Source organism: Moschus berezovskii, chromosome 4 (assembly GCF_049115385.1).
Source record: "Moschus berezovskii isolate FMDL1 chromosome 4, NW_MosBer_1.0, whole genome shotgun sequence".
NCBI lineage: Eukaryota > Metazoa > Chordata > Mammalia > Artiodactyla > Moschidae > Moschus > Moschus berezovskii.
The window spans coordinates 111,055,663-111,082,640 of NC_142463.1; the positions used below are offsets into that span (position 1 = coordinate 111,055,663).

The 26,978-nt window shown below is 45.7% G+C and overlaps 1 protein-coding gene across 1 annotated transcript; it reads left to right on the forward strand.

Annotated features, from left to right (window-relative positions):
* Positions 1 to 1,902: 1,902 nt before the first annotated feature.
* On the forward strand, positions 1,903 to 26,536 carry PRCC (proline rich mitotic checkpoint control factor). Its single transcript, XM_055402550.2, has 7 exons — positions 1,903 to 2,643; positions 15,123 to 15,170; positions 17,397 to 17,963; positions 20,392 to 20,487; positions 22,387 to 22,530; positions 24,526 to 24,591; positions 26,303 to 26,536. Exons 1-7 carry the CDS (start codon positions 2,173 to 2,175, stop codon positions 26,387 to 26,389), a joined length of 1,479 nt encoding a protein of 492 aa, XP_055258525.1. The 5' UTR covers positions 1,903 to 2,172; the 3' UTR covers positions 26,390 to 26,536.
* Positions 26,537 to 26,978: the final 442 nt, after the last annotated feature.

Below are 26,978 nucleotides of genomic sequence, written 5' to 3' on the forward strand. Positions count from 1 at the left end.
TTGTTAAAAAAAAAAACATCTCTGCCCTTTTGGGGTGTCTCTTCACTGCAGGGCAGCAAGATGTGTTGACCAGGAATAAGGATAATCATTTCCCTTTGAAAGTTTCCCATTCTCTTTCCTGTCATACTCTATCCATTTTTCAAAGGAGGAAAATGAAACTCAGAAAAGAGAAGTGACTGTCCAAATTCACCAGAAAGTATGTTGGGGAGCCTAGATTGGAAAAGCTGGTATTAGAAGGCAGCAGTGTGCAAAGCATACCAGGTGCAAGGTAACACTGGAGAGTTTCCTTTCTCATTCTGGTCCTTAGTACACCTGCTTTGCAATCAACAGAGGAGTTGCTTAAAAATCCAGACTTCTGGGTCCCGCCCCCTGAAGAGGAATCTCTGAGGCTGGAATTCAGAAATTTGCCTTTTTAAAAGCTTTTTAGTGATCTTAGGCACATTAAAGTTTAAGAATGGGTGGGCAGAAAAATGCTCTGGGCACCCAGAGCAGGGAGCAGACAGATTGAAGCAGACAGACGGAGAAAGCAGCATATGAGTTTGTTGGCAAAGGCAGGGTGAGAGCTACACACATGGAGAAGGTGGGGAGGAGGGGCCATAGCAGGCTTGTCTAACGCAGAAGTCACGCTTAGGCCTTCACTGTCCCTCTGTTGCCATCATCATCACCCGCCTTGATCATCCTTTCCATCTTCCTCTTTAGCCTCCTCCCTAAATCTTAACAGTCTCTCAGGGCTGAGCTCAGTAGAGCCTTCTGCTCTGGGACTAGGGAGATGGAGCCCACACAGGGGTGGTTTAGAATATAAAGTTGACAAATAGAGGGCACCCAGTCACAGCAGGAAGGGGCAAAGAGGAATGAATATATAAGACAGGGACACAAAATTACGGTGGGCAGAGGACAGCTGCAGAATCACGAGCAGACACATGAAAGGTGGAAAAGTATACACATAAACATGGGTGGATATAAAAGGCACTCACAGAGACCAGTGAACAAGTCATACATGAAGACACAAGGAACACCAAGCACAGAGACAGATACAAAGGGCACATGCAGATAGATCGCTGGGGGCACAGGCAGATAGGGATGAACTTAAGGGAAGGCTCAAATCTGTGAAGGGGACTGAGATGTAGCTGGCCCCCACCCCGACTAGGCTGAGTTGGAGGGATTAACCTGAGGTACCAGGCTCTGCCTTCCAGGGCCCTTGCCCATTTTTCTGTCTCACTGCCGAGTGAGGTCAGGACCCCGGCTGGAAGGGCGAGGTGTGCTCCTGGATGTGCACCTTGGTGAAGGCGAGATCACTTACACCCTCTTATGTTACATTTATTTCAGCTCTCAGATGTTTTAAATTAGGCCTGAAGTCTTGAATCTTTCTGGCTCGCAACCCAATTTCGTACAGGTCTCTCAAGTCCTGTTTGTTCTTGGGGTGTTTTATTTTAACTTGGGGTTTCAGTGGACTCGGAGGCTTCATCAGCCTCATTTACAGATTACTTTCTCCTTAAGATACCCACGCCACCTTCCCAGACGCCCTTTCCTTCCCGACATTACTTGCAGTTTCTAAGGGCACTACGTTTCCCATAAATCTTAGCGCCCAAGCAGCTGCCCTAGAGAACTTCAAGTACCGAAATGCTCTCCTATCCGTCTCCGTGACCACCGCGGTGACCGATGGGGCTTGTAGTTATCTAGGAATTGTCAGGGGACCGGAAAAAAGAAAAAAAAACAAACCCAAAAGCCCAAAACTACTCATCCCAGGAGTCCTAGTATCAGAGGCGGATTTAGCGCCTATCTCTCTCCGGGCCCCTCAATCCTTCCTCTGACTCCAACTCCCGTCGTGCCTTGCGCCGCGCTCCCTGCGGCGGAGAATGGTGCCGTGGCCAAAGTGTTCTCTGGGAGTTGTAGTTCTTATATTGGTGAGGCGAGGAGGAGGCGGAGTGACTCGGCGGCCATTAGCTGTGTGTAGTGGCCCGGGACTAGGAGCTTAAGTGAAGAGAGAAGTCTTATTCGGTGGAAATCAACTATGGGCATGGGCTTCTGCCGGGGCTAGCCCTAGAGTACGGAGAAGGCGGGCTTTTTGGTTTCCCTCCCCTCCGAGTGGTGGGGCACACTAGGCCTCCGGACATCCCCGGTCTCAAGTAGGCCTCGTCTGCCGGCAAGGGCGCCCCAAAGGCGGGCGGCGCCATGTCGCTGGTTGCTTACGCCAGCAGCGATGAAAGTGAGCCGGATGAGGCTGAGCCGGAGCCGGAGGAGGAGGAGGAGGCGGCGGCCCCTACACCTGGGCCCACTTTAGGAGGCTTGTTCGCTTCTCTTCCCGCACCCAAGGGTCCGGCCTTGCTGCCTCCGCCCCCCCAGATGCTGGCCCCAGCCTTTCCCCCGCCGCTGTTGCTGCCCCCACCCACCGGCGACCCCCGGCTCCAGCCTCCTCCCCCCTTGCCCTTCGGCCTGGGAGGCTTCCCCCCACCTCCAGGCGTGAGCCCGGCTGAAGCGGCGGGAGTTGGGGAGGGGCTCGGATTGGGGCTGCCCGCGCCCCGAGGCCCTGGCCTCAGCCTGCCCCCTCCTATCGGCGGTGCCGGGCCCCCCCTGGGGCTTCCGAAGCCAAAGAAGAGGACAGAGCCGGTGAAGATTGCGGCGCCAGAGTTGCATAAGGGGGATGTGAGTATCCGGGGAGGGCATCCCCACTGTCCACTGGGTTTGGGCATGGGCTCAGCTGTGGGAAGGACTTTGTGGAGGCTCGAAGACTCTCTCCTGTAAATGCATCCGTTGATTCCGGACCACTGGATTCCTGGTACTGTGCAATTAGTCGAGCTGAAGTTTGTCGGCTTTGGGGAGTTAGGGTATTTGTCCTTGGCGTGTTTCTCCAAACTGGACCCGCCCGCGGAAAGGCCTTATACCATCACCTGACACTGACAGGGCCAGGCCTAGGGACACTTGATTGCATTCCCTCTGTTATATCTTCACCGCAGGTCCCCCCCAAACCCCCGAACTACTCACAACAGCATAAAATGTGGCACTTGAAGAGGTAACAGGAGACAGTTCCTGAGCCTTTGGCCAACATTCAGAACTAATCTTTTGCTTTGCCTTTGAACTTGAAAGCATCGGGGTCTGAGCAGAAGGGATAGGAATCCTGGATTCTGTTTTTGAGCGAAGTTATGGAAGAAATTCAGTATTTATTGAGTACAGATTACCAGGCATTGACCCTTTCCTTGAATTACCACAGAACTGTGAGAGATAACATTCTCATTTTTACAGATGAGAAACAGGTGTCCAGCGTGTAAGATCTTACCTGGTGAAGGGCAGAGTGAAGATTCAGGGTTTAGCTGAACTTCAGGCCTATGCTCCAGTTTCACCATTTACATATAGAAGAGGCAACCAAGCTTGTGTCGTTTTCTGAATGTTGGATCAGAAAAATTGAAGGCCTTTTTTGGAGTGAGCATTTGGGAGACAGAAGAGACAGCCTAGGGACAGGTACTACTTTAGAGTTATCTGGAGTTCTTCCCATTCTTTCACTTCTAAAAAGTCATTTGGTCCATGCCTCCCTCACCTCTGGTAACCCTCAGAGGGAAGCTGATTTTCGCCCTTGCTTTTCTTCAGACTTCTGACTCAGCCTGGAGGCTATTTCTGTTCTCTTCCCCCCAGATGTCTGAATGTTCTCTCCCTCACCTCTTTCAAATCTGGGTTTAAAAGATAAGTTCCCAGTGAGGACTTGCTAGCTGACCTATTTCATTTGTAACTTCCTGTCACCCACTCCGCCCCACCCGACTTCTTTTATTTTTCTCCATTGCACCACCATTTAAGATACTTTATCACCATCTAGTTCAGTTCAGTCCCTTAGTCGTGTCCAACTGTTTGCAACCCATGGTCTGCAGCACGCCAGGCTTCCCTGTCCATCACCAACTCCCAGAGCTTACTCAGACTCATGTCCATATTGTTGGTGATGCCATCCAACCATCTCATCTGTCATCCCCTTCTCCCACCTTCAATCTTTCCCAGCATCAGAGTCTCTTCAGATGAGTCAGTTCTTTGCATCAGGGGGCCAGAGTATTGGAGCTTCAGCTTCAGCATCAGTCCTTCCAATGAATATTCAGGATTGATCTCCTTTAGGATTGACTGGTTGGATCTCTTTGCAGTCCAGGGGACTATCAAGAGTCTTCTTCAACCCCACAGTTCAAAAGCATCAATTTTTCCGCACTCAGCTTTCTTTATAGTCCACTCTTACATCCGTACATGAGTACTGGAAAAACCATAGCTTTGACTAGACGAACCTTGGTTGGCAAAGTAATGTCTCTGCTTTTTAATGTGCTGTCTAGGTTGGTCATAACTTTTCTTCCAAGGATCTGGTGTCTTTTAATTTCATGGCTGCAGTTACCATCTGCAGGGATTTTGGAGCCAAGAAAATAAAGTCTTCACTATTTCCATTGTTTCCCCATCTATTTGCCATCAAGTGATGGGACTGGATGCCATGATCTTAGTTTCTGAATGTTGAGTTTTAAGCCAACTTTTTCACTCTCCTCTTTCACTTTCATCAGGAGGCTCTTTAGTTCTTTGCTTTCTGCCTTGAGAGTGGTGTTATCTGCATATCTGAGGTTATTGATATTTCTCCTGGCAATCTTGATTCCAGCTTGTGCTTCATCCAGCCCAGCATTTCTCATGATGTACTCTCCATGTAAGTTAAATAAGCAGGGTGACAATATACAGCCTTGACGTACTCCTTTCCCGATTTGGAACCAATCTGTTGTTCCATGTCCAGTTCTAACTGTGGCTTCCTGACCTGCATACAGATTTCTCAAGAGGCAGGTCAGGTGGTCTGGTATTCCCATCTCTTTTAGAATTTTCCACAGTTTATTGTGATCCACACAGTCAAAGGCTTTGGCATAGTCAATAAAGCAGAAGTAGATGTTTTTCTGAACTCTCTTGCTTTTTCGATGATCCAGGGGATGTTGGCAATTTGATCTCAGGTTCCTCTGTCTTTTCTAAATCCACCTTGAATGTCTGGAATTCATAGTTCACATACTATTGAAACCTGGCTTGGAGAATTTTGAGCATTACTTTGCTAGTGTGTGAGATGACATACTAACCATTTCACATACTGTTTATTTTATTTGCTTCTCTTCTTTTGCTAGTATACAAGCTCCATGAAGACAGGACTTATTGTTTATTTTTTTCACTGCTGAATTCCTAGTGGTTAAAGAATGCCTGGCACATACTGAGTACTATCTAAATATTTTGAGTGAATGAATTCAAATGAATATGGATTCTTTATGGAAGGTATTTCCAGAATCTCCCTTACTACCTTGTTACAAGCTTTTTCCAAATCATTTCCCTTCTTTTTTACCCAAGTTTGTTATTTCTAAGTTTAGGGTCCCAAAAAGACTTCTGTTGCTCCACTGGAACTAAAGTTTGCTCTTGATTTAACCTGGAACAAAGGAAAGTTCCTAAGACAGGGGAAAATAGGTTCATTTTGGGGGGCATTCTGTTTTCACAGTTTTCTTCCCAAATTTGCTTTCAGCCTAATTGTGATATGTAGGGAAAGATGGCACTTTGAGCCAGCTTGCCTCCCTCCACAGTGACAGTGGAAAGACTCATTATTAGGTCCTCAGAGGTAGCATCAGGAAAAGTTGCTGGTAGAGGCTGTAGAATCTTCCATTTAGGCCGGCTGAAGTGGCGGAAAATTCTGAGGCCTTTTAACTATCCCTCCTTTGTATGTATAATTTTCTAAATTCCTGAGATAAATTGTGAGATGGATAATTAGAATAAAACCAAATCCTAGCCCTTAGCTGGTTCAGTTTCCCATTTTCGTTCTGTACAAGTTAGTGTTTTGTTCTCGGAACATGTAATTCCTGGGAAAGGTAGCCAAAGAGAGTTCTAAGGTGAATAGGTAAGGGTGACCTTCGCCTTTGAAATATCTGTTGGTCTAAGGTCCTGTGGTTCTAAGCTCTGTGTCTTGTGCTTATTGGGCTTTTAGTAAACATCTGAGTGAATGAATTAGGTTTCCTTAAATAATTTTCCTTTAGAATTTGGTGAAGTAGGATCAACTAACTCTGAACTTTCGTTCATTCCTTCTTTCACTATTGAGCTGATTCTCTGTGCCAGGAGCTGAGTACAGTAGTGAACATGATAGACCCTATTGTAAAAGGAGCTGATGGTCTATGCGGGGGAGACAGGCAAGGTCACATCAGGAGGACCGTGATAGAGCTGCTGTCATGGGAGCTCTCCTTTGGGGCAATAGTCATCTTTAGAGGTTGGGGAGGCTTTCAGGAGGAGATAATGCCTACACTTTAGAGATAAGACAAGTGAGCAGAAGCCAGCCAGAGAAAGGGGCGATGAAGAGGAGGACATCAGGCAGAGGGACCAGAATGTTCAAAAGTCCAGAGGTGAGAGAATGCAAACACTTTGCGGGAAGCTTTAGTAAGGCAGCATGGCTGCAGTGCATTGTGGGCAGGGGCAGTGATGAGAGAAGAGGCTAGAGAGAAAGAGATTGAGGCCAGATGATAATGGGCCTTGGACACACTGCCAGGGCCTTTGTACGTAATTCTAGAGTAGTGAAAAGCCCTTAAGTCTGAGCAAGAATCCTCTCATCACAGGGTGCCAAAAGATCTGGGGGGACAAGACTGGTAGAGACAGTGTGAGAGACGGTGGTGCCTGGACAGGGCCGTGGGGACGGGGAGAATGGGAGGTTCCAGGTCGGTTTTGGACAGAGACGTGGTAAGGCCGGGGACTGATTGGCTGTCACGGGCGACGAAGAGGGGTCAAGGCTGACCGTTTGGCTCACGCAGCGGGGAGGGCAGTGGTGCTGTTCATTTGGGGAATACAAAGGCGGAGCAGGTTGGGGATTAGTTAGACTTAATTGGTTACAAGTATCAGAAACTGCTCCAAGCTAGCATAAGTGGAAATGCATCATAAATATACTGAGTACCCTGGAAAGGGCCTGGAATCAAGAGTTGGAGCTCTGTCAGGGACCCACACAGCTTCTCTTTGCACCTTTAATTCATTCTTCCTTGTCTGCAGACCAGTTTCCCCCATTTCTTAACTTTTGTTGCAGATGAAAAATGGCCACCTATACCTCCTTGGTTTTTCATTCCTTCCTTTTAGTGACTGGCCCAGATTGAACTATAGTTTTAGTCCTGGTCTGGTTTTCTGGGAGAGAGACTATGATTGGTTTGATCTGAGTCAGCTCATCGATCAGCCACAGTCAGGGAACAGGGGAAATTCTCTCTCCAGGTATGTTTCAATATCAAATTCAGTCAGCTTTTGACTTTTGTCAGTCAAAAATTAGGAATGACCCTTAAAATGGGGAATCATCATTCTTTTTCCCTTCTTACTGTTCTTTTTCTGAACAGTGGTTAATTGCTGATTTTGCGGGCTTAGGAGATGCAGACTTCTAAAATTAGGATACCAAAAAAGGAAAATTAGAGGAATAAGTTTGCTCTAAGGGTTTTCTGTCACGTAATGTGCCTTCTCGGAGAAGGCAATGGCAAGTCACTCCAGTACTCTTGCCTAGAAAATCCCATGGATGGAGGAGCCTGGTAGGCTGCAGTCCGTGGGGTCGCTAAGGGTTGGACACGACTGAGCGACTTCACTTTCACTTTTCACTTTCACACATTGGAGAAGGAAATGGCAACCCACTCCAGTATTCTTGCCTGGAGAATCCCAGGGACAGGGGAGCCTGGTAGGCTGCCATCTATGGGGTTGCACAGAGTCAGACATGACTGAAGTGACTTAGCAGCAGCAGTAGCAATGTGCCTTCCAACACAAATAGAAATTTCAGAGTTACTTGGATTATTAGTGTTATGTGTCCTTTTCAAATGGCTCACCCAGGTAGTGAACGATTTGAAGCTGTAAAATGGATGGAAATTTCACTAATTTTGGTCACTTCTGTTAAGAGTTGACTGTGGTGAATTTAACTAGGATTTAGCCCTAGGTAGAAAGGGAAGGCTGAGAAGGCAATGGCAAGCCACTCCAGTACTATTGCCTAGAAAATCCCATGGATGGAGGAGCCTGGTAGCCTGCAGTCCGTGGGGTCGCTAAGGGTCGGACACGACTGAGCGACTTCACTTTCACTTTTCACTTTCACACATTGGAGAAGGAAATGGCAACCCACTCCAGTGTTCTTGCCTGGAGAATCCCTGGGACGGGGGAGCCTGGTGGGCTTCCGTCTATGGGGTCACACAGAGTCGGACACGACTGAAGTGACTTAGCAGCAGCAGCAGAAAGGGAAGGAGGAATGCACCAACATCTGTGGGTCACCTGTGGAGTGTCTGGCACTGTGCTGGGCACATCAGCGACTCTAAGTTAAGCCTTACCCCTAGTTTACAGGTGAGGATATAGGAATTTAGAGAACAGAGCTAAAATCACATAGTTTGAGAGTTGCAGAAGTCATATTTGCTCCCAGGTGTGTTGTGTTCCTTTCTATCATATTTCCTACCAAAAAGACAGAAGAGTCTTGAGCACCCAGAACTAGGAAAGTGGTACTATGAGGAGTGCAAAAGTGGGAGAGAAAATGATGCCCTAACTGAACAGGCAGATGTAAGAACGTATTTGAGACCAAAGGGGCAAACAGTTGATGAATCTTGCTAGTTGGGATAATAGCAGAGAGGAGTGTGTAAGTGATCAGAGTTTGGAGCCTGGGGGTTGAGTTGGGGGCCGGCAGTGGTCTGTGCTAGGGCTCTGATTTCCTTCTTGGCTTCTGGCCCTGGCAACTAGTGATTGCTTTTTGGAAAAGGAGTCTGTCAGAACCAGAGCCTGGGAAGATAAGAGGGAGGCTGCCGTGGGGAATGAGGCTCTCATAGATTAGCAGATCCCACTGGGCCTGGCTTAATGGAAAATGTCTGTTTCCGCTCTTGCTCAGCAGTCTCGGGGTGTGTGTGTCTTGTCACTCTTGGCAGCTGGAACAGAGAGGACAGTGGTGACCACTGAGGCGCAGGCTCTTATGAGGCCAAAAGGAAATACAGCACTTCCTTTTTAAGAGACACAGCCAGTTTGAGTCTCGAAAACCTGGGAATGCCCTTTCTGGACCAGTCTACTTCTTCCAGCCCTGGATGCTCCTGTATCTCTAGCATCATCCTCCTCTCTGGGTCAGATGACACAGACCCACTTAGATCACCTTTCGCTTGTCTTTAGCACTCTAGGATTTGACTCAACAGTCTCCTTTTAATATACTCCTGTGGAAGACAGTTTGGCGGGTTCTCAAAAAGTTAATTAGAATGATCTAGCAGTTTCACTTCTAGGTAAAAATAACTGAAAGCAGGGACTCAAACAGATACTCGTATGCTAGTGTTCATAGCATTACTGTTCACAGTGGCCAAAAGGTGGCGATAACCCACATTTTCAGCAACAGATGAGTGGATGCACAAAGAGTGGTGTATACACACAATGGAATATGACTCAGCCTTAAAAAGGAATGCAGTTCTGATACATGTTACAATATGGATGGACTTTGCAGACATGCTCAGTAAGGTAAGCTGGACACAAAAGGACACATATGATTCCATTTGTATGAGGTACCTAGAGTAGGCAAATGAGATTGAAAGTAGGGTAGAGGTTACTGGGGAATGGAGAATTATAGGTACAGAGTTACTGTTTGGGATGAGGAGAAGTTCTGGAGATAGATAGTGGTGATGGTTATACAGTATTATGTATGTACTTAATGCTACTGAATTGTATGCTTGTAAATGGTTAAAATGATACATTTTATGTTATATATGCTTTATCATGATAGAGGGGGAAAAAAACCCCAGTATGCTCTTGTACCTTTCACCATCAAGGAAGTTCTGGTTGTGTCTAAATTAAATACTGTGCTTAGGTTGATCCTGTTGCTTCTAATTGGTTCCTGATAGAAGCTGAATTAATTTTCCTTTTAAATGCTCTAAGACAGCCCCTGACCCCATGACTGGTAGATACATGGCACATCTTTTAGATTTTGGTTTACTCATCTCCTCCTTTTGGTACTCTGAACTGAAACTTATTTTTGTGTGTGAGGTATTTGGATAATTCCTTGCTGAGCTTTCTTTGGTTTCCTGTTTTCATCTAAGCCCACGCATGCCCGTAAGTCCTTTGAGTGGCCTCTCAACCTCTTTTTCATAGTGAAGCAGCGAGTTCCATGTTTCCAACCTCTTTAGTTGGCTAAAGTTAATTCAGGGGGCAAGAAGTGGTTCTCATTCTGTTTCTTTACTCTCCCAACAGCCCTGGACTTCCTCTGTGGCCTCTGTAGGTTACTGAATGTCTCAGAGCCCTGTTTGTTAGCTTTAAGAGGTAAAGATTTATTTCTGCCCCTCTCTCAAAGATGAATAGTCTTAAGAAGGGCTTAGGGGTTCAGCACATTTTTTGAGGGTCTTTGTGTTCTGTTTTAGGGAGTCATATTTGTGCCCATCATGAGATGATTTATAATGGGGCTCAGTAGATTAGTACAAGATGTTCAAAGGGAGAAGGATGATTGTGAGTAGCCGTAGCAGTCCTCTAAAGCCGGAATTAATAAGGTGTTCCTAAAATCTTTGTACAGTTTTTCGTGTATGTGCTTTTAAGCTTTAAACTTAGGTTGACAATATAATGGAAACCGTCTGTGACATTTAAGGAAAAATTGAATTTTCTTCCCCCAGCTGATCTGGCCTTCAATTCTATTAGCCATAGGACAGTTTGCCTACAGTTTCAGAGTAGCCACTTTTTGTTTGTCACAGATCTGAAAAATAAAAATATGCTTGTACAGTTTTATGAATGTAATCATCTTAAACTTGATAATATTTTCTTTTCAGATTGTTTCCATTGGACATATTACCTAGGATGTTAAAGTTTAAACGTGCCTGGGGACTTCATGACAACCTTGTGTACCCCACAGTGAGGTGGTTCTGTGTGGTCTGCTGAAAAGGAGAAAGTCAAAAAACAAGGCGAGGAGGAGTGAGGGGGAAAAAAAAGAAAAAGGAAACGGTCAGTAAACCCTGAGGCAGTGGAGTTTGGAACAGAGAGAAAAGGTTAAAAATGCTTGGGTGTTTGGGGCTTAAGGCTTTTCTTCTATTGTGTTTGACCTCTTGGAAGATCAGAGAGAATAATAATCCTTGAATTCTGTTAAAAATTTTAGTTAGTATCCATTTTTTGCATTTTCATGGATCAGTTCAGTTGCTTAGTCATGTCTGACTCTTTGCAACTCCATGGGCTGCAGCATGCCAGGTTTCCCTGCCCATCACCAACTCCTGGAGCTTGCTCAAACTCATGTCCATCGAGTCAGTGATGCCATCCAACCATCTCATCCTCTGTCATCCCCTTTTCCTGCCTTCAATCTTTCCCAGCATCAGGGTCTTTTCTGAGAAGTCATTTCTTTGTATCAGGTGGCCAAAGTATTGGAGCTTCAGCTTCAGCATCAGTTCTTCCAGTGAATATTCTGGACTGATTTCCTTTAGGATGAGCTGGTTGGATCTCCTTTCAGTCCAGGGAACTCTCTCAAGAGTCTTTTCCAACACCACAGTTCAAAAGCATCAATTCTTCGGCGCTCAGCTTTCTTTATGGTCCAGCTCTCACATCCATACATGACTACTGGAAAAACCATACTTTTGACTAGATGGACCCTTGTCAGCAAAGTAATGTCTCTGCTTTCTAAAATGCTGTCTAGGTTGGTCATAGCTTTTCTTCCAGGGAGCAAGCATCTTTTAAATTTCATGGCTGCAGTCGCCACCTGCAGGGATTTTGGAGCCCAAGAAAATAAAGTCTCTCACTGTTTCCATTGTTTCCCCATCTGTTTGCCTTGAAGTGATGGGACTGGATGCCATGATCTTGGGTCTTTGAATGTTGAGTTTTAAGCCAACTTTGTCAGACTCCTCTTTAGTTCCTCTTCGCCTTCTTCAATAAGGGTGGTGTCATCTGCATATCTGAGGTTACTGATACTTCTTCCTGCAGTCTTGAGTCTAGCTTGTGCTTCACCCAGCCCAGCATTTTGCATGATGTACTCTGCATATAAGTTAAACAAGCAGGGTGACAATATACAACCCTGTCATACTCATTTTCCATCCTGTCCGTTGTTCCATGTCCAGTTCTAACTTGCTTCTTGACCTACATACAGGAGGCAGGTAAGGTGGTCTGGTATTCCCATCTCTTTAAGAAGTTTCCACAGTTAGTTGTGATCCACATGGTCAAAGGCTTTGGTGTAGTCAGTAAAGCAGATGTTTTTCTGGAACTGTTGCTTTGTCGATGACCCAGCGATGTTGGCAGTTTGATCTCTGGTTCCTCTGCCTTTTCTAAATCCAACGTGAACACCTGGAAGGTCTTGGTTCACCTACCGTTGAAGCCTCACTTGGTTTGAGTATTACTTTGCTAGTGTGTGAGGTGAGTGCAGTTATGCAATAGTTTGAGCATTCTTTGGCATTGCCTTTCTTTGAGATTGGAATGAAAACTGACCTTTTCCAGTCCTGTGGCCACTGTTGAGTTTTCCAAATTTGCTGGCATATTGAGTGCAGCATCATCTTTTAGGATTTGAAATAGCTCAACTGGAATTCCATTACTTCCACTAGCTTTGTTCATAGTGATCCTTCCTAAGGCCCACTTGACTTCGCGTTCCAGGATGTCTGGCTCTAGGTGAGTGATCACACCATCATAGTTATCTGAGTCATGAAGATCTTTTTTGTATAGTTCTTCTGTGTATTCTTGCCATCTCTTCTTGATACCTTCTGCTTCTTTTAGGTCCGTACCATTTCTGTCCTTTATTGAGCCCATCTTTGCATGAAATGTTCCCTTGGTATCTCTGATTTTCTTGAAGAGATCTCTAGTCATTCCCATTCTTTTGCTTTCCTCTATTTCTTTGCGTTGATCACTGAGTAAGGCTTTCTTCTCTCTCCTTGCTATTCTTTAAAACTCTGCATTCAAATGGGTATATCTTTCCTTTTCTCCTTTGCGTTTTGCTTCTTTTCTTTTCTCAGCTATTTGTAAGGCCTCCTCAGACAACCATTTTGCCTTTTTGCATTTCTTTTTCTTGGGAATGGTCTTGATCGCTGCCTCCTGTACAATGTCACGAACCTCCATCCATAGTTCTTCCGGCACTGTGTCTATTAGATCTAATCCCTTGAGTCTATTTGTCACTTCCTCTGTATAATAAGTGAGAGATTTGATTTAGGTCATATCTGAATGGTCCAGTGGTTTTCCTTCCTTTCTTCAATTTAAGTCTGAATTTTGCAATAAGGAAGGAGTTCACGATCTGAACCACAGTCAGCTCCCAGTCTTGTTTTTGCATTGTCTGTATAGAGTTTCTCCATCTTTGGCTGCAAAGAATATAATCAATCTGATTTCGGTGTTGACCATCTGGTGACGTCCATGTGTAGAGTCTTCTCTTGTGTTGTTGGCAGAGGGTGTTTGCTATGACCAGTGTGTTCTCTTGGCAAAACTTTGTTAGCCTTTGGCCCGCTTCGTTTTGTACTCCAAGGCCAAATTTTCCTATTACTCCAGGTATCTCTTGACTTCCTACTTTTGGATTCCAGTCCCCTATAATGAAAAGGACATCTTTTTTGGGTGTTAATTCTAATAAGGTAAATAGATACGCACATGAAAAATGCAACATTTACAGAGCAAGCACAAATGAATCATTGTTAGCCTGATGCCACCCTAGACAAATAAATAACATAGGGACACAGTGAAAAAGAGCAAGGTGAGCTTCTTTAGGAAGACTTCAGAGTTTCAGGTCAGGAGGCACAGAATACAGACTGATGGGAGAGTGGGAGGTGGCAGTCATCCGGGAACCTGAAGGAGGAGTGATAAGGTGGGGAACTTACATGAAAGAAGTACACATGGAGGCTGGGCTAGTTCTTTGAGGAGATTTTGGAGTCACAGTTGATGCCCTTATCCTTAACTGCTTTTATTACAATTATTTGGGTACTTGTCTTTCTTCTTACTGGACTCAAGTTTCTTGAGGACTGGGACTTCTTCCATGTCTTAGTATACAAGAAAATCTCTGAAGCACAATGGAGGAAGTAGTCCACATTGTGCCTCTGGAAATCAGTGGGCCAGGATTCGGCCTGCTCCAAGTCCCGTCATGTTGCCTGAGTGGATGAATATCATCGTAGTACCTGTAACCCAGCCACAGGACACCGGTCGGAGCTGTGTCTATAGTGCCTGGCACAGTGTCTTACATACTGTAGGTTCTTGCATACAGTAGGTTCTGAGTAATGATGATTAAAAGGTCCTTGTAGCAGATGAATCCAATGGGGAACTTGTGACATATGAGGTTCAGTTGAGAAAAATAGGCAGAGAATTTGAGTTGTTTAAAATCTTGGGGATGGAAAGGATCTTAAATTCCTGCCTAATCACCTTTATTTACAGGTGCCCCAAACCAGGGTCTTAACAACAAATGGAAGACTTTAAAGTTCTCAGTTTGGGTATTAATTTTTTAAAATAAAATGTTAAAGTTTGCTTTTCATATGCCTTGCATCTTTCTGATAGTTGAAGATGGTTGAGGAGCTGATATTGAACTAAAAGTTTGGCCATTTTTCAGTGTGAGAGCTTGTTTTAGAAACCATCCTGATGAATCAGAGGGATAACACAGACGACCTTCCTTCTTGCCCCAGATTCTCACAGTCATCATTTGTTTGCCTTCTCTCTGGACGTGAAACGACTCTGTCTGGCATACTTAAACAATAGATCATACTTGGAGAAGAATGGATTTCTCCAATGGCTTTGACCTTTAATGTCTCATAGAAGAGTAGTTAACACACCGCTTAATCCCACAGGAGTTCCCCAGCCCTGTGGTTATGTAGTCTATGTAAGTGGTTTTAGAAGTGAAGCTGAGATTGGGTGAGATTGTGGGCCAAATCCCATTCATCTTCTAGTGGACAGATTTATAGGAAGAAGAATGGGTATAGCTTTTTCTTTCCACCAAAGACTGAATGAGAGGAAGTAGTCTTAATTTAAAGGACAAAATTGATGCAAAAAGCACTGGAACAGGTCTGGGGGTTTGAGAATGAGTGACCAGGAGAGGTCAATGCCTGCCTTATTCTCTGAAGCTGTTTGGCTGGTCCTGGGAGACACATCCTTCATACAGAGGAAGGGCCCAGACAAGGTGATAGCCACTGTTGTCCAGGCCTTTATTTCTGCTTCCTTTAAGGTGAGTGCTTTCCCTATTGTCCTTAAACAGCGAGGCCTTATTTTGTTTCTTTTTCTCTTAGTCAGATTCTGAGGAAGATGAACCCACAAAGAAGAAAACTGTCCTTCAGGTAAGCTTTGTGACAGAAGCCATGTCTTCCCATCTTGCTTCCTGGAAGATGGGAAATTTCTAAATCAAGCCTCAGTTCAGTTCAATTCAGTCACTCAGTCGTGTCTGACTCTTTGCAACCCCATGAGTCACAGCATGCCAGGCCTCCCTGTCCATCATCAACTCCCGGCAAATGCAGATATTGATATTGAGGACTGCCCATTTGAGTGTAGTTTTGTTTTCCAGGTAACATCAGACCTTGTGCTTTTCTGCCCTCCCCTCACTGTTCACTGACTGTAGTGTGCTGGCGTTGTCTCTCCTAGAGGATAGGCGTGGTAGGGAGATGAATTGGAACTCAATTTGTTTTACTACATTTCAGGTAAAAGGATTATTTAGGAGCAGTAGAATAAATGGATTGGTCAAAGTGATGTTATGGGACATCCGAAATTTACAATTATTCATCTTCTCCCGGTCTCATTTTTAACCTGGAAAAGAAGCTTAAATAGTACTAAGTGCTATACCAGTGTTTAACTGACTTTATCCTCTTAACAGTACCGGAATCAGAGTGTTACTATCATTCCTGTATTGTATATGAGGAGAATGAGACCTTAAGGAACTTGCCCAGGGAACTAGCGGGGACAGACCTGAGATCAGACTGAGGCAGTCTGACTGTGGAGTCCACGCTCTTACCTGCAGCGTTTGGCCACTGCTTTGTCATAAAGACCAGAAGCCCTTAACCAGACAGTGCTGGGAGACGCCCTCACTGCCGCTTCCTGTTTCCCCTTGTCCCAGTGCCTCTATTCTGGCTGTTCAGCCCCACACTCAGTGATTTACACACCCTCTGACCTCATGTTAATTGTATGTCTCAGGAAAAGCAAAAGCGGTTCTTCCTTTATAAGGTTGTTGTCTCCTGATTCAGGTATATGATCCTGAGGTTGCCCCTTCCCTGAGTCTGTTAAGGCGTCACGTCCCGTGTTGGGAGGTCTTAGAAGGACACAATCACGTGGTTAGATAACTGATGAGAGTGATGCTGTGTCCATGTCAATATGGGTTATGGAGGAAGAATCATGAAAGACACTCACTTGCCGAGACTGAATGAAGCCAGTTGCTGCCTGTTGTCAGAATGGCTTCCTGGAGGACGTGAACTGGCAGCTAAAGAGATGGGAGGACAGTGGCTGAGAATGCAGTCCAGGAGCAGAGACAGCCTTCCAGAGGCAGGAAGAGATGAGCACGTAGAGAGCCTCTGAGCGGGGAAGGCAGCGTGTGGGCTGAGCGCTGCAGAGGCTGCAGCCACGGCCCCAGACGTAGCTGAGAAGTCGGACGCTTCGAAGGCGGCCTGGAGGGTGTGCTCCATCTTCCGTCTCAGTCTGGTTTCTATGAGCCCGAGCCTTTGGCGTCTGCCAGGGTGGAGTGACCTATGTGTGTAAACAGACAGCAGGGAGAAGAGCCCATCTTCTGGGTGAGCTGAGCTGTTCTGCCTGGACTGCTTGATTCAGAAGCCTTAGTTTATTCATTCTGGGCATTTCTTGGCCGAGAGTGCTGAAGTACATGGTTACTCCAGGACAGTAACACCGTGTCCAATAAGTGACACTAACTCCATTCTCCTTTTTCAAACCAGTACCTCCCTCAGCTCTACAGTTAGGCCAGCTGGCCTTGTTATACAGAAAGCAGAATCGAAAAGATTCTTAGGAGTAACAGGAACTCTGGATGGACTGAGCCAGTTAGCTTACAAATTGATAAGTTAAATGCTTGACTCTGGCATAAACAAGCTGGGTATACCACATCTCTAGGGCTTACCTTGGGTAGGGAGGGAACTTTGGGTGGGATGTATGAATGTCTTTTTAGGACAGGGCCTTGGCAATCCAAAGGAAGCAGGGAGTTGCCATGCTTAACAGGAACCTTCAGGATATTGAGAGATGTTCATTGATCAGCAGGAAAGAGCCCGGGGCTTTTGGGGAAAAAAGATGATGTATTTACTAAATGTATCATATTAGCAAAAAAAAAAAAAAAATCAGGAAAGATTTTGTGGTAGAGGAGCTGGGAGAAGTGGACAGCAGAAGGGCCAGAGGTAGGAGGAGTCACGTCCAGTTTGGATGACCTTTATGGGCACAGGTCAGACAGAGTAGGACTGGTAAGATTTTAGGCTGGAGCATGTAACTGTAATGCTTGTTCTTAATGTCAGTAGTATGTGTCATAACATCTCACTTGTCACCTTTCTTCCCTCCTTACCCAAACTTGGGCTCACCAGGGATCCAGTGAGGGGACTGGTTTGTCTGCCTTGCTTCCCCAACCTAAAAACCTGACTGTGAAAGAGACTAACAGGTTGCTCCTGCCCCATGCCTTCTCCCGGAAACCCTCGGATGGCTCCTCTGACACTAAGCCCTCCAGGCAAGCTTCTAAGACCAAGTCCTCTTCTCTTGCCCCTGTTGTGGGCACCACAACCACCACTCCGTCGCCCTCAGCTATCAAGGCTGCTGCCAAGAGTGCTGCCCTGCAGGTGACGAAGCAGATCACGCAGGAGGAGGACGACAGTGATGAGGAAGTGGCCCCTGAGAACTTTTTCTCCCTCCCTGAGAAGGCTGAGCCCCCTGGAGTTGAGCCATACCCTTACCCCGTTCCCACTGTCCCAGAAGAGCTGCCTCCAGGCACAGAACCAGAGCCGGCCTTCCAGGACGATGCAGCCAATGCCCCCTTGGAATTCAAGATGGCCGCAGGCTCAAGTGGGGCCGCTTGGACGCCTCAGCCTGGGGATGACTACAGCTACAATCAGTTTCCCACATACGGCGACGCTAATGCCGCTGGTGCTTACTATCAGGTGGGCAGGCGGCATGGAGGGCAGCCAGGGAATGTTGGAGTCTGGCAGTCAGGGAGAGCTTTGAGGCTGTGATACGGCCTCTCTGGCATCATTTTGGCTGAATTAACGAGTCTTCTGGTGTCTTGGTTTTCCTTATTGGGTCTCAAAACATTATGGCTTTATGCTGAACCATGACAGGTTGAACCACATAATTGACCCCTTTATTCTGAACACGAAGTGTCATTGTAGGAGCTGATGAGAGGTATAGGGAGAAAGTGGGAGAAGAACAGTCTCTAATCTTAGAGACCCCAGGTAGCTTCTGCACGTGTCGGTGAGGAGGATGTGAGAACTTTGGCATAGACGACTAATAGCAGTGAGTCCCTAATAGCAGTGAGTCCCGAGGAGAGTTCTGGAGGTGGGGAGTGCTGAGAACGTAGGAAGTGGGGAGGGAGAGGAGGGAGTCTGGAGAGTTGAATGCAAAGGGAATAGGAGAGTGGCCAGAGGCCTTGACTGAGACATGGAAGTCAAAGGACTAGAGTAAGTCTCTGGAGAGCAGACACTGGGGGACCATAGTTTGGGCAGAGACAGGAAATGGGGTTTAGATTTTGAATCTCAAACTGTGTGAGTCGGGGCAAATTACTTATCTGCCCCTCTGAATCTCAGATTTCTCAGCTCTAAGATGGGAAGAATGATAGAACTTCAGGGTTGTTACAAGAGTTATATTGGTAACATAGCAAATGCTCAGTAAATGGTTATGAGAACTTTTATTCAAATGTTATGTGGAAGAGCTGTTTAAATTGTTCTCTAGGGCTTCAGAGGGTGAGAATATATGAGGCCAGGTTGTGAGTAGTTTAAGACAGACTTCCAGTGGTCAGAGCTTTCTTAGATGGAGAGGGCTCGCAGGAGTCCGGGGACTCACAGCCGCAGTGGTGGTTGATCAGAGGCAGCTGGCTTGTGCTGTGGCTGGGCAGCTGTAGGAAGTTTTCCGCCAGCGTGCAATGGTTGCAAGACTTCAGTCTCCTTCAACCACTGTGATTCTCTGAGTGGTCAGCGTTACTCTTAGATACAATCTAGGGACCCATGGTAGGTGGACTTTGAGGGCACTGTGTTCTGATCAAAGACTTTGAAACCTATTTGCCATTAAGCTTTGCTGTGTCCTGTAGACTGACCAGGGACAGTGTATCTCCCCTCAGTGTTGGAAGGAAGAAGATGAATGTTTTGACCTCTTTAGCAAAGACAGAAAAATGTAAGAAACCCCTAGTGTATATCCAGCCAGTGAATAACAGTTGGGATTTTATATGCAGTTCCAGATACCATGAATGCAGTCAGTGCAAATTAAAGCACTCTCATTACTCTAGGGCGCCTTTCAATTTAAATGTATGTTTTTTATCAATACTTTTAATGAAAATTAATGCTTTAATTACTGTTTTTTTATGTATATTTTTATTTAATATTAAGCCTTATCTTTCATATATAAAATGAATGTTCTTAGAGGAGCGTTTCTTGGAGTTTTGGGCAAAGGTGGGAGAATTAGGAAAAAGTGCAGGCAGGGAGGAGATAGTTTCTCAGCCCTGCAGCTGCCTGAGTTGGCCATGGTAGGGGCCTTGCCCTTGCCTTCACCCCTCTTCCTCTAGGACTGATTTTTTATGTATTATTTTTATTTAATATTAAGCCTTATTTTTCATATGTCAAATGAATGTTCTTAGAGGAGTGTTTCTTAGAGTTTGGGCAAAGGTGGAAGAATTAGGAAAAAGTGCTGGCAGAGAGGAGATAGTTTCTCAGCCCTGCAGCTGCCTGAGTTGGCCACGGTAGGGGCCTTGCCCTTGCCTTCACCCCTCTTCCTCTAGGGCTGACAGCAGCATCTGGCTAGCTCACCTCTAAAGGGCGTCATCAATTCCTGAACTGAAAATCTGGTAATGCAAACCTGGTTTGTCCCCAGCTTTGTAGATTCCATACCACCCTTATGGTGGTTTATTTTTATCAGAGATCTGCAACCTCCCTGCCTGAGAAGGGAGGGAGTCCCCTGTGCCCAGGGCTTCTAGGTCGGACGAGGAGCAGAAGTAGCATGCTTCACCCCTCCTCATCTTTGCTCACACTGGACCGTATGGGGTCTTCTGAACAGGAGGTGCCCGGCTGAGGCACAGTAGAGGTCAGCAGTAGGAGTCATGCTGAGGAAGCAGCCAAGGGAGCAGGCTGTGAATTGAAGCAGGAGAGAATGTCTTTCTTCCTTGTATCTCTTCCCTAAAAAAAAAATCCACCTGTCTGGATGGTGTAGATTAGAAAAACTCTGGTTCTTGAGTTGTAAGGTAGGTCCTTAGGATCTGTGCTTTTGCTGGTCCACTTGAGGGGTCTGTAGTGTGGGTATCACCACTGCCTCTTGGATGAGGGTTTTCTCTGTTCTCTCCACTGTGCCCTCAGCTGGTGTGTTTTCTCCCCTCTTTGACTACAGGATTATTACAGTGGTGGCTACTATCCCGCCCAGGACCCGGCTGTGGTCCCCCCCCAGGAAATTGCCCCAGATGCGTCCTTCATCGATGACGAAGCAGTAAGTTAATAAAGCCCAAGTGACCATCTTTGACCCCTAGACACCAGGTTTCAAATCTGAAGCTAAAGGAAATTCTTTTTTTAAAAAAAGCAAAAAAGCTATATTCATTTGGGATTCGGTTTTACAACATATAATTGAGAAACTTCAAGTAATAATGTCCATTCTAAAGGAGATTGATCCTGGGTGTTCATTGGAAGGATTGATACTAAAGCTGAAACTCCAATACTTTGGCCACCTCATGCAACGAGTTGACTCACTGGAAGAGTCTGATGCAGGGAGGGATTGGGGGTGGGAGGAGAAGGGGACAACAGAGAATGAGATGGCTGGATGGCATCACCGATTCGATGGACATGAGTTTGAGTGAACTCCAGGAGTTGGTGATGGACAGGGAGGCCTGGCATGCTGTGATTCATGGGGTCTCAAAGAGTCGGACACGACTGAGCGACTGAACTGAACTGAACTGAAGGGAAGTTAACTTTTTTCTTTATAAAAGAAGTAGGCAGGCCAAGGCTGGTATGGCAGCTTCTAACAGTTGTTGAGATCCAGCCCCCTTCGATAAGAAAATGTAGCTGAGGTCACTGCCATCATTATTGCACACAGGCAGCAGAGCGGGAAAAGAAAGTCACCTCCCCCTTTAGGAGACTTCCTGAAAGTTCCTAAGAATACTTTTCCTCCTATCTTGCTGAGCAAAACCTGTTATAGCTGTATTTAGTTGCAAGGGAACATCGTAGTCTTTTCATTGGGTGGTACTATGCCCAGCCAAAATGTTGGGTTCGTTCATACTAACAGAGAGGGGGAGAGTGAATTTTGGGGAGGGAACAGCAGCCACAGTAAATAACCTTGTGTTTCACATCACTGTCATTCCCTGCTGCTGAGCCTCTCCCTGACTCAGCACAAGGGCAGATGAAAACCTCGTGTTTTGCGACCGTCCAGTCATGTTCAGGAGATAAAGTATTCCATCTGTAGGGAGGCCACAGCCTACCAGGAGTGGGTTGGAGAAATAGGGGATGCAAGTTCTTATAAAAATAACATTCTCCTCGCCTTTACACAGAAACTTTGCAAACTTCTGCCTGTGGTTAATCCTGTGTTCCTCCACTTTCCTGTCCGTGTCCTCCTTGACAAGTTCAGTAGTTCGGCCCCTTTTTTTCTAAGCCTAGGAGGCAGCAGGGAGCTTATCCAGTGGCAAAAGTCAGCTCCTTGTGGGTAGAGAGAGACCTTGCTGATGCTCAGACCACAACCTGGGTTTCGCTGCAGATTTCCAAGTGTTCTTGAATTTAATTCCTCTTCACCTACACTCCTCAGCACATCTTGTGGTGACTTAGTGTGATAATTTTTCTTTCTTTCTTTCGGAGGAAGAAGAAAGAGTAGCAGTCTCCTGGAAGTTTTGCCAGGCTCTTTTTTGAGGCTTCCTCTCTCTCCATCTTGAATTACATTCTCCTCTAATGTCTAATCTGGTGTGTGGTCTGCTGATTTGGTGATACTGAACCAATGAGAAAGAACAGACGTGTTAAAAGAACTAATTTTTAGAAGAGAAAGCCTAGAATTGTTTTTGTACCTTTAATTCTTAATTTGAAAATAGTGTGAGTTCTTTTAGGCATATACAATTTATACATAATTTGTGTAAAATTAATACCAGTGAATCTCTGCACTCAAGTTTGGGAATACATTTTGGCCTTCTTTTCCCTGAGGCCAGGAGAACTTCTGAGAAATAGCCTTTCACCTGGCATCAATCAACTTGGTAGGTGGCATGGTGAAAGGACATACTGCACAGAGAGAATTAAGGGTGCAGGGGAATTGGGGAGCCCCAAAATCATTCCATAAACTCTGAATCCTTTGTGACATCTCCTGATCCCCTACCCAGACCTCTGACTCCTGAATTGTTTTGTCCCCCTTTTCCAGTTTAAGCGGCTGCAGGGCAAAAGGAACCGAGGGAGGGAGGAGATCAACTTTGTGGAGATCAAAGGTGACGACCAGCTCAGTGGGGCCCAGCAGTGGATGACCAAGTCATTGACAGAAGAGAAAACCATGAAGTCATTCAGCAAAGTAAGTGGGAAGGAAAGGTCTGCTGGGTGGCACCTCGGGAGTCCCCAAAGCAGAATCTGACCCCTCACCTCACTGTTACTTGTTAGCAAACACATGTTCCCCTTGGAACTGGAGTGTCCACCAAGCCCCCCAGGCACAGCTCCTACTTGCCAGAATCTCGCAGCACTTCGCTGTCTATCTGGATGGTAGTATGGTTACTGAGATTGGACGGCTGAGACAGTTTCCTGTCTTGCAGTTGGGAAGATCTCAGTATGTGTGGCTCCTTCCTGGCTGGACAGAAGCCATAGCTGCCCTTCCCTTTTCGTACTGTCCTACCTCTCTCTCCGTGCTGTTAAGTTGGGACCTGGTACAGCACAGTGTTGAGGTGTGGGCACAACAGAGCCTCCGAAGTCCCGGGGTCCTCGGTTCTGAGTGTGCATCGCCTTCTCTCGCCTTTCTTGCCGTTTTTTATTGTGCCAAGCCGTGGCCTTTTCAGATGCTTTCTTCCTCACATTTCCCACACCACACTCCCACCTTCTCTGTGCTAGTTGTCTTCAGTCCGTATGATGAACAGCTCTTCATCTAGCAGCTGAGTACAGCAAATGTGGACATTTATGAGCCTGCCACAGGGGGAAGATGTGGGGAAGCCTGGATTCTAGCCCAGCACCAGCCAGGCCAAGGTCGGGCATTTTATTCCCTTCTTCTCCCCCCATTTTCTTTGCTTTGTTCTGTGGCCACAGATGGCCATGTGAGCCCCAGCCGTTTGTTTTAACTGAATGCTGGCGGTCATACAGGACAGAGCAGAGGATTGTGGTTAGATCAGCATAGATCCATCACTGTTTACCGGAAAAGCCACTTAGGAGAGCTGCTCTACCAACTGGGTGGAGAGGCATCATCACATGGTAATAGCTACTGTTGTTAGTGCTCACTGTAGACCAGGAGTGGAGCTGGATGTTTTACGTTTGTCATCTTTAGCTGTCATATTAAATGACATTAAATAGCTTCAAGGAATTGGAGTCTGCTGTTCTCCCAGGTTTAAGTTTTTTATTTTTTTCCACACCATCTCATTGTATTGAGCTAAGATTTTTTAAAAAAGAAGGATACAGTTCCTGTCCTTGACAAGTTTAGAGTGTAGTTTAGAAAAAGAGTTTTAAGGACACTTGAGTATAAATGATTATGGTGCAGATTGATTACATAAGTGCTGAGGAGACTCCAGAGAGGAGTTTTGGGAGTTGGGTGGGGCTGATTAGGAAGCTTCTAGTCTGAGACTAACACTGGCAGAGGACAGGAAAACCACAGAATGAAAGCCCAGACCGATATAGACTTTGACGGTAAATCATTTGCATCAAAGTTTGGGTAGGAGTTCAGTGCAGTTACGGGTGAAGGCTGGAAAATTGGAGAGAGGTGTGGTGATTGTGAAAGTCTAATTCCAGGGAAGCTGCTTGTTGGTACTTACTAGAATGAGGGAGTAGGGTTTCAGCCAAAGGTGATTGATGGGAGAGAGCTTGGTAAGCAGTAGGCAGGAGGTAGGCTAGACATCTGGCCTGACTGGGGAGAAGTGGACAGAGATGAAGAGGTCCTGAAGGGCAGAGGAAGTGGCGGGAGGTAAGCAGGGAGGGAGGTCTCCTGGACCTTTAAGCTGTTTTAGACGGACTGCAAGCAGTGAAGCTGGTGTCAGGTGTTCACTGTGGGCAGAGCCCCATGCTTGGTGCTGAGGGTGGTGGCTTACCAAAGATACAGAAGACAGTCCTGACCTCAAAGTATTTCCAGTCTAATGAGGATATTAGCTGACTCTTTTAGGCAAGTATTCTGAGCTTGAGATTTTTGCATAGTAACTTTAATAAAAATAACTATTTTGTAAGTATATAGACTTAAAAACTTCTCCAAGCTGACTTCTTCCCCCTAGGATTTGGGCTGTGTAGTTGATTTCTTAACACCCGTCCTTGTCCCATTGGGTCACATGAGAAACTTCCACTTTTCTTTCAATGTGTTAATGATTGTTCTCTTCCCTTACAGAAGAAAGGTGAGCAGCCAACAGGCCAGCAGCGGCGGAAACACCAGATTACGTATCTGATTCATCAGGTGAGAGGCCTGAGGGCCCTGGCCTGCTAGGCGGGATCCCTGTAAACCTGGGGATTTGAAGGCTGAGATCTTGGCTAGAAGCCTCTGTCAGACACCTGCTTCCAGCAGGCACCCTCCCCAGTTCTCCCTATGGCCACTAGGTGGGGATGTGTCCTTCAGAATTATCCTACTCTGCCTCAGGCTCACTTCCATGTAAGACTCAAGTACAGGTGCTTGGAATAAACTGTAAATGAAGATTCAGATATTTGAAACATAAAGGTAAGAGGGGGGTGAAATGGTTTCTCATAAGGTTCTTTTAAATATCAAGTTCATCTGATAATTTGAAACAGTAAAGAAAAATTGGTTCAGCGACTTTTAGCAAAACATATACCTCATGAGGAGGTAAGGTTGGTTTTGTGTTCTTTATTTCTGTGGCAGGAAATATCAATGCAAGTAATTCAGATTTACAGATAATCTAAAGATATCTTTTGGAATTGGAATATTTCTTGGTATTTATTTGATAAGGACCTGGCAGCTTTCAAATATTTATTGTGTCATTAAATATCTTTTTGAGATCTAGTGTACTAAATGCTGTCAAGAGTACAGAAGGAGTAAGACTCTTTCCTGGCCATTTCCGGAGAGTATATATGCTGGTTGGCGATTTCAGTGCCAAAACTTGCATTCATTGTTCTTACCATATTTTCACCTTCTGTTTCATGGACTCCTTTGTACCCTTACCCTATCTTGTTATTTGTAGGGAAAGAATTTAAGGGTAGTGTCTTTAAATTTTTTTATTTTTATTTTTAAATTATTTTTTACTTGCTGTTCCCCTGTAGGGTCTTTTTTCAAATCCAGACTCTCAGCACCCTACTCCACCCCGGGGGACATGAGCAGGTGGGGGTGGGGTTGAGGAGCCCCTTTTCTAGAGTGGCGTTTGTACGTTCCCAGAGTGCGGTCTAGAGCTAGGAGTTGTCACCGTCAGGAGGGGAAAACGTTAATTCTCATACCTTCCAGTTAGCTTTTCACAGCTTCAATTTGTGCTCTAAAGTGGTGTGAATTTCTCGGGTCCCATATATACTGTATTCAACACAGCAGTGAAACAGTCGCTCCAGACTAAATTATTGTTGGTAGGTGTCCTATTTTGACCTGTCCAGGTCTTCAATGCTGTCTTCTCCCACATGGCTTGTTAGGCATCCAAGGCACTGATTGTCTTCCTTTCAGATGCCAAATTCAAGTTCTCATTTGTCCATTTCCCATTTGAGCATTTCAGTTTTAAATCTAGCTGATGAAGGATTAGCATTCTTTTTTTTTTTAATATTTATTTTTTTGACTACAGCAGGTCTTCATTGTGCATGCATATTTTTTAGTTGTGGCATGCAGCTTCTTGGTTGCAGCATGTGGTATCTAGTTCCCTGACCAGGGATTAACTGTGGCCTCCTGCATTGAGAGCATGGTATCTTAGCCATTGGACCACCAGGGAAGTCCTAGGACCAGCATTCTTGAAATTCTGCTTGAACCCTATTAACTCCCCAAAGAGATGGTTTTCCTTTGCTTTCTGAGGGTCCTCCCCTTTTGCTTGAATAAGAAAATTAAATCCTTCAAGGGATTTACTTTTTCCTCATAATTGTTTTGATGGCAGAAAGACTTTAAACTGGGAAGCACACAGAGGCAAGAGAAGCTTGTTTCTTAGAGGCTTGGTGTGACTCTCCCCTGCTCCCTCTTCCTTGCACAGGCTAAGGAGCGGGAGCTGGAACTGAAGAACACATGGTCGGAGAACAAGCTCAGCCGCCGGCAGACCCAAGCCAAATACGGATTCTAGGGCTCTGGACCTGACTGCCCCTGGATCTCCTGCAGCCCAGCTGGCTCGGCCCCCAGCTTCATCTTTGGGACCCCAGCTGATCCAAGCCCAGGATCTCTTTCCCTGAGGACCCAGCCCTCGCTTCTGCGAGAATGAACATATTTGATAGATTTTTCTTAACAAAAGTTAGAAAATTCAGCTCCTTTCTGTCTTGGAGCTAGCAAAGACTCAAGTGATGCCTCAGAAGGGGCTCTGAGTTCTTGGATGGGAGTTTTGCTCCCTGTTGGGTGTGATGATATGTTGAACCCCTCCCTCCATCTTTTTTTTTTTTTTAAACCAGGGATGTCTGTTGAAATAAAATATTCAGTCCAACAGACACTGCGTGCCCTGAACCTTTTCCTACTTTTAAGTGAGGTCTCTCTCTCTTTTTTTTTTTTTGTTTGGACGCTTCTCTTTGGTTGTCCTGTCCCTAGATCTTCGTTTTTACCTTGGGTAAAGCAGCCTCCAAATTGTTGTGAGCTATCTCGTGATTACTTTGTATTTTTTCTGAGTGCTGACCATCTTAACTGGGGTCATGGCCACTAAAGACTCTAGGAAGTGTATGTACAGT

Excerpts from the sequence above, each read along its gene's own strand:
- PRCC (XM_055402550.2), top strand. The coding sequence starts at position 2,173 with ATGTCGCTGGTTGCTTACGCCAGCAGCGATGAAAGTGAGCCGGATGAG. Across the intron at positions 2,644-15,122 it reads CAGAGTTGCATAAGGGGGAT|TCAGATTCTGAGGAAGATGA; the intron begins GTGAGTATCCGG and ends TTTTTCTCTTAG. Across the intron at positions 15,171-17,396 it reads AGAAGAAAACTGTCCTTCAG|GGATCCAGTGAGGGGACTGG; the intron begins GTAAGCTTTGTG and ends TGGGCTCACCAG.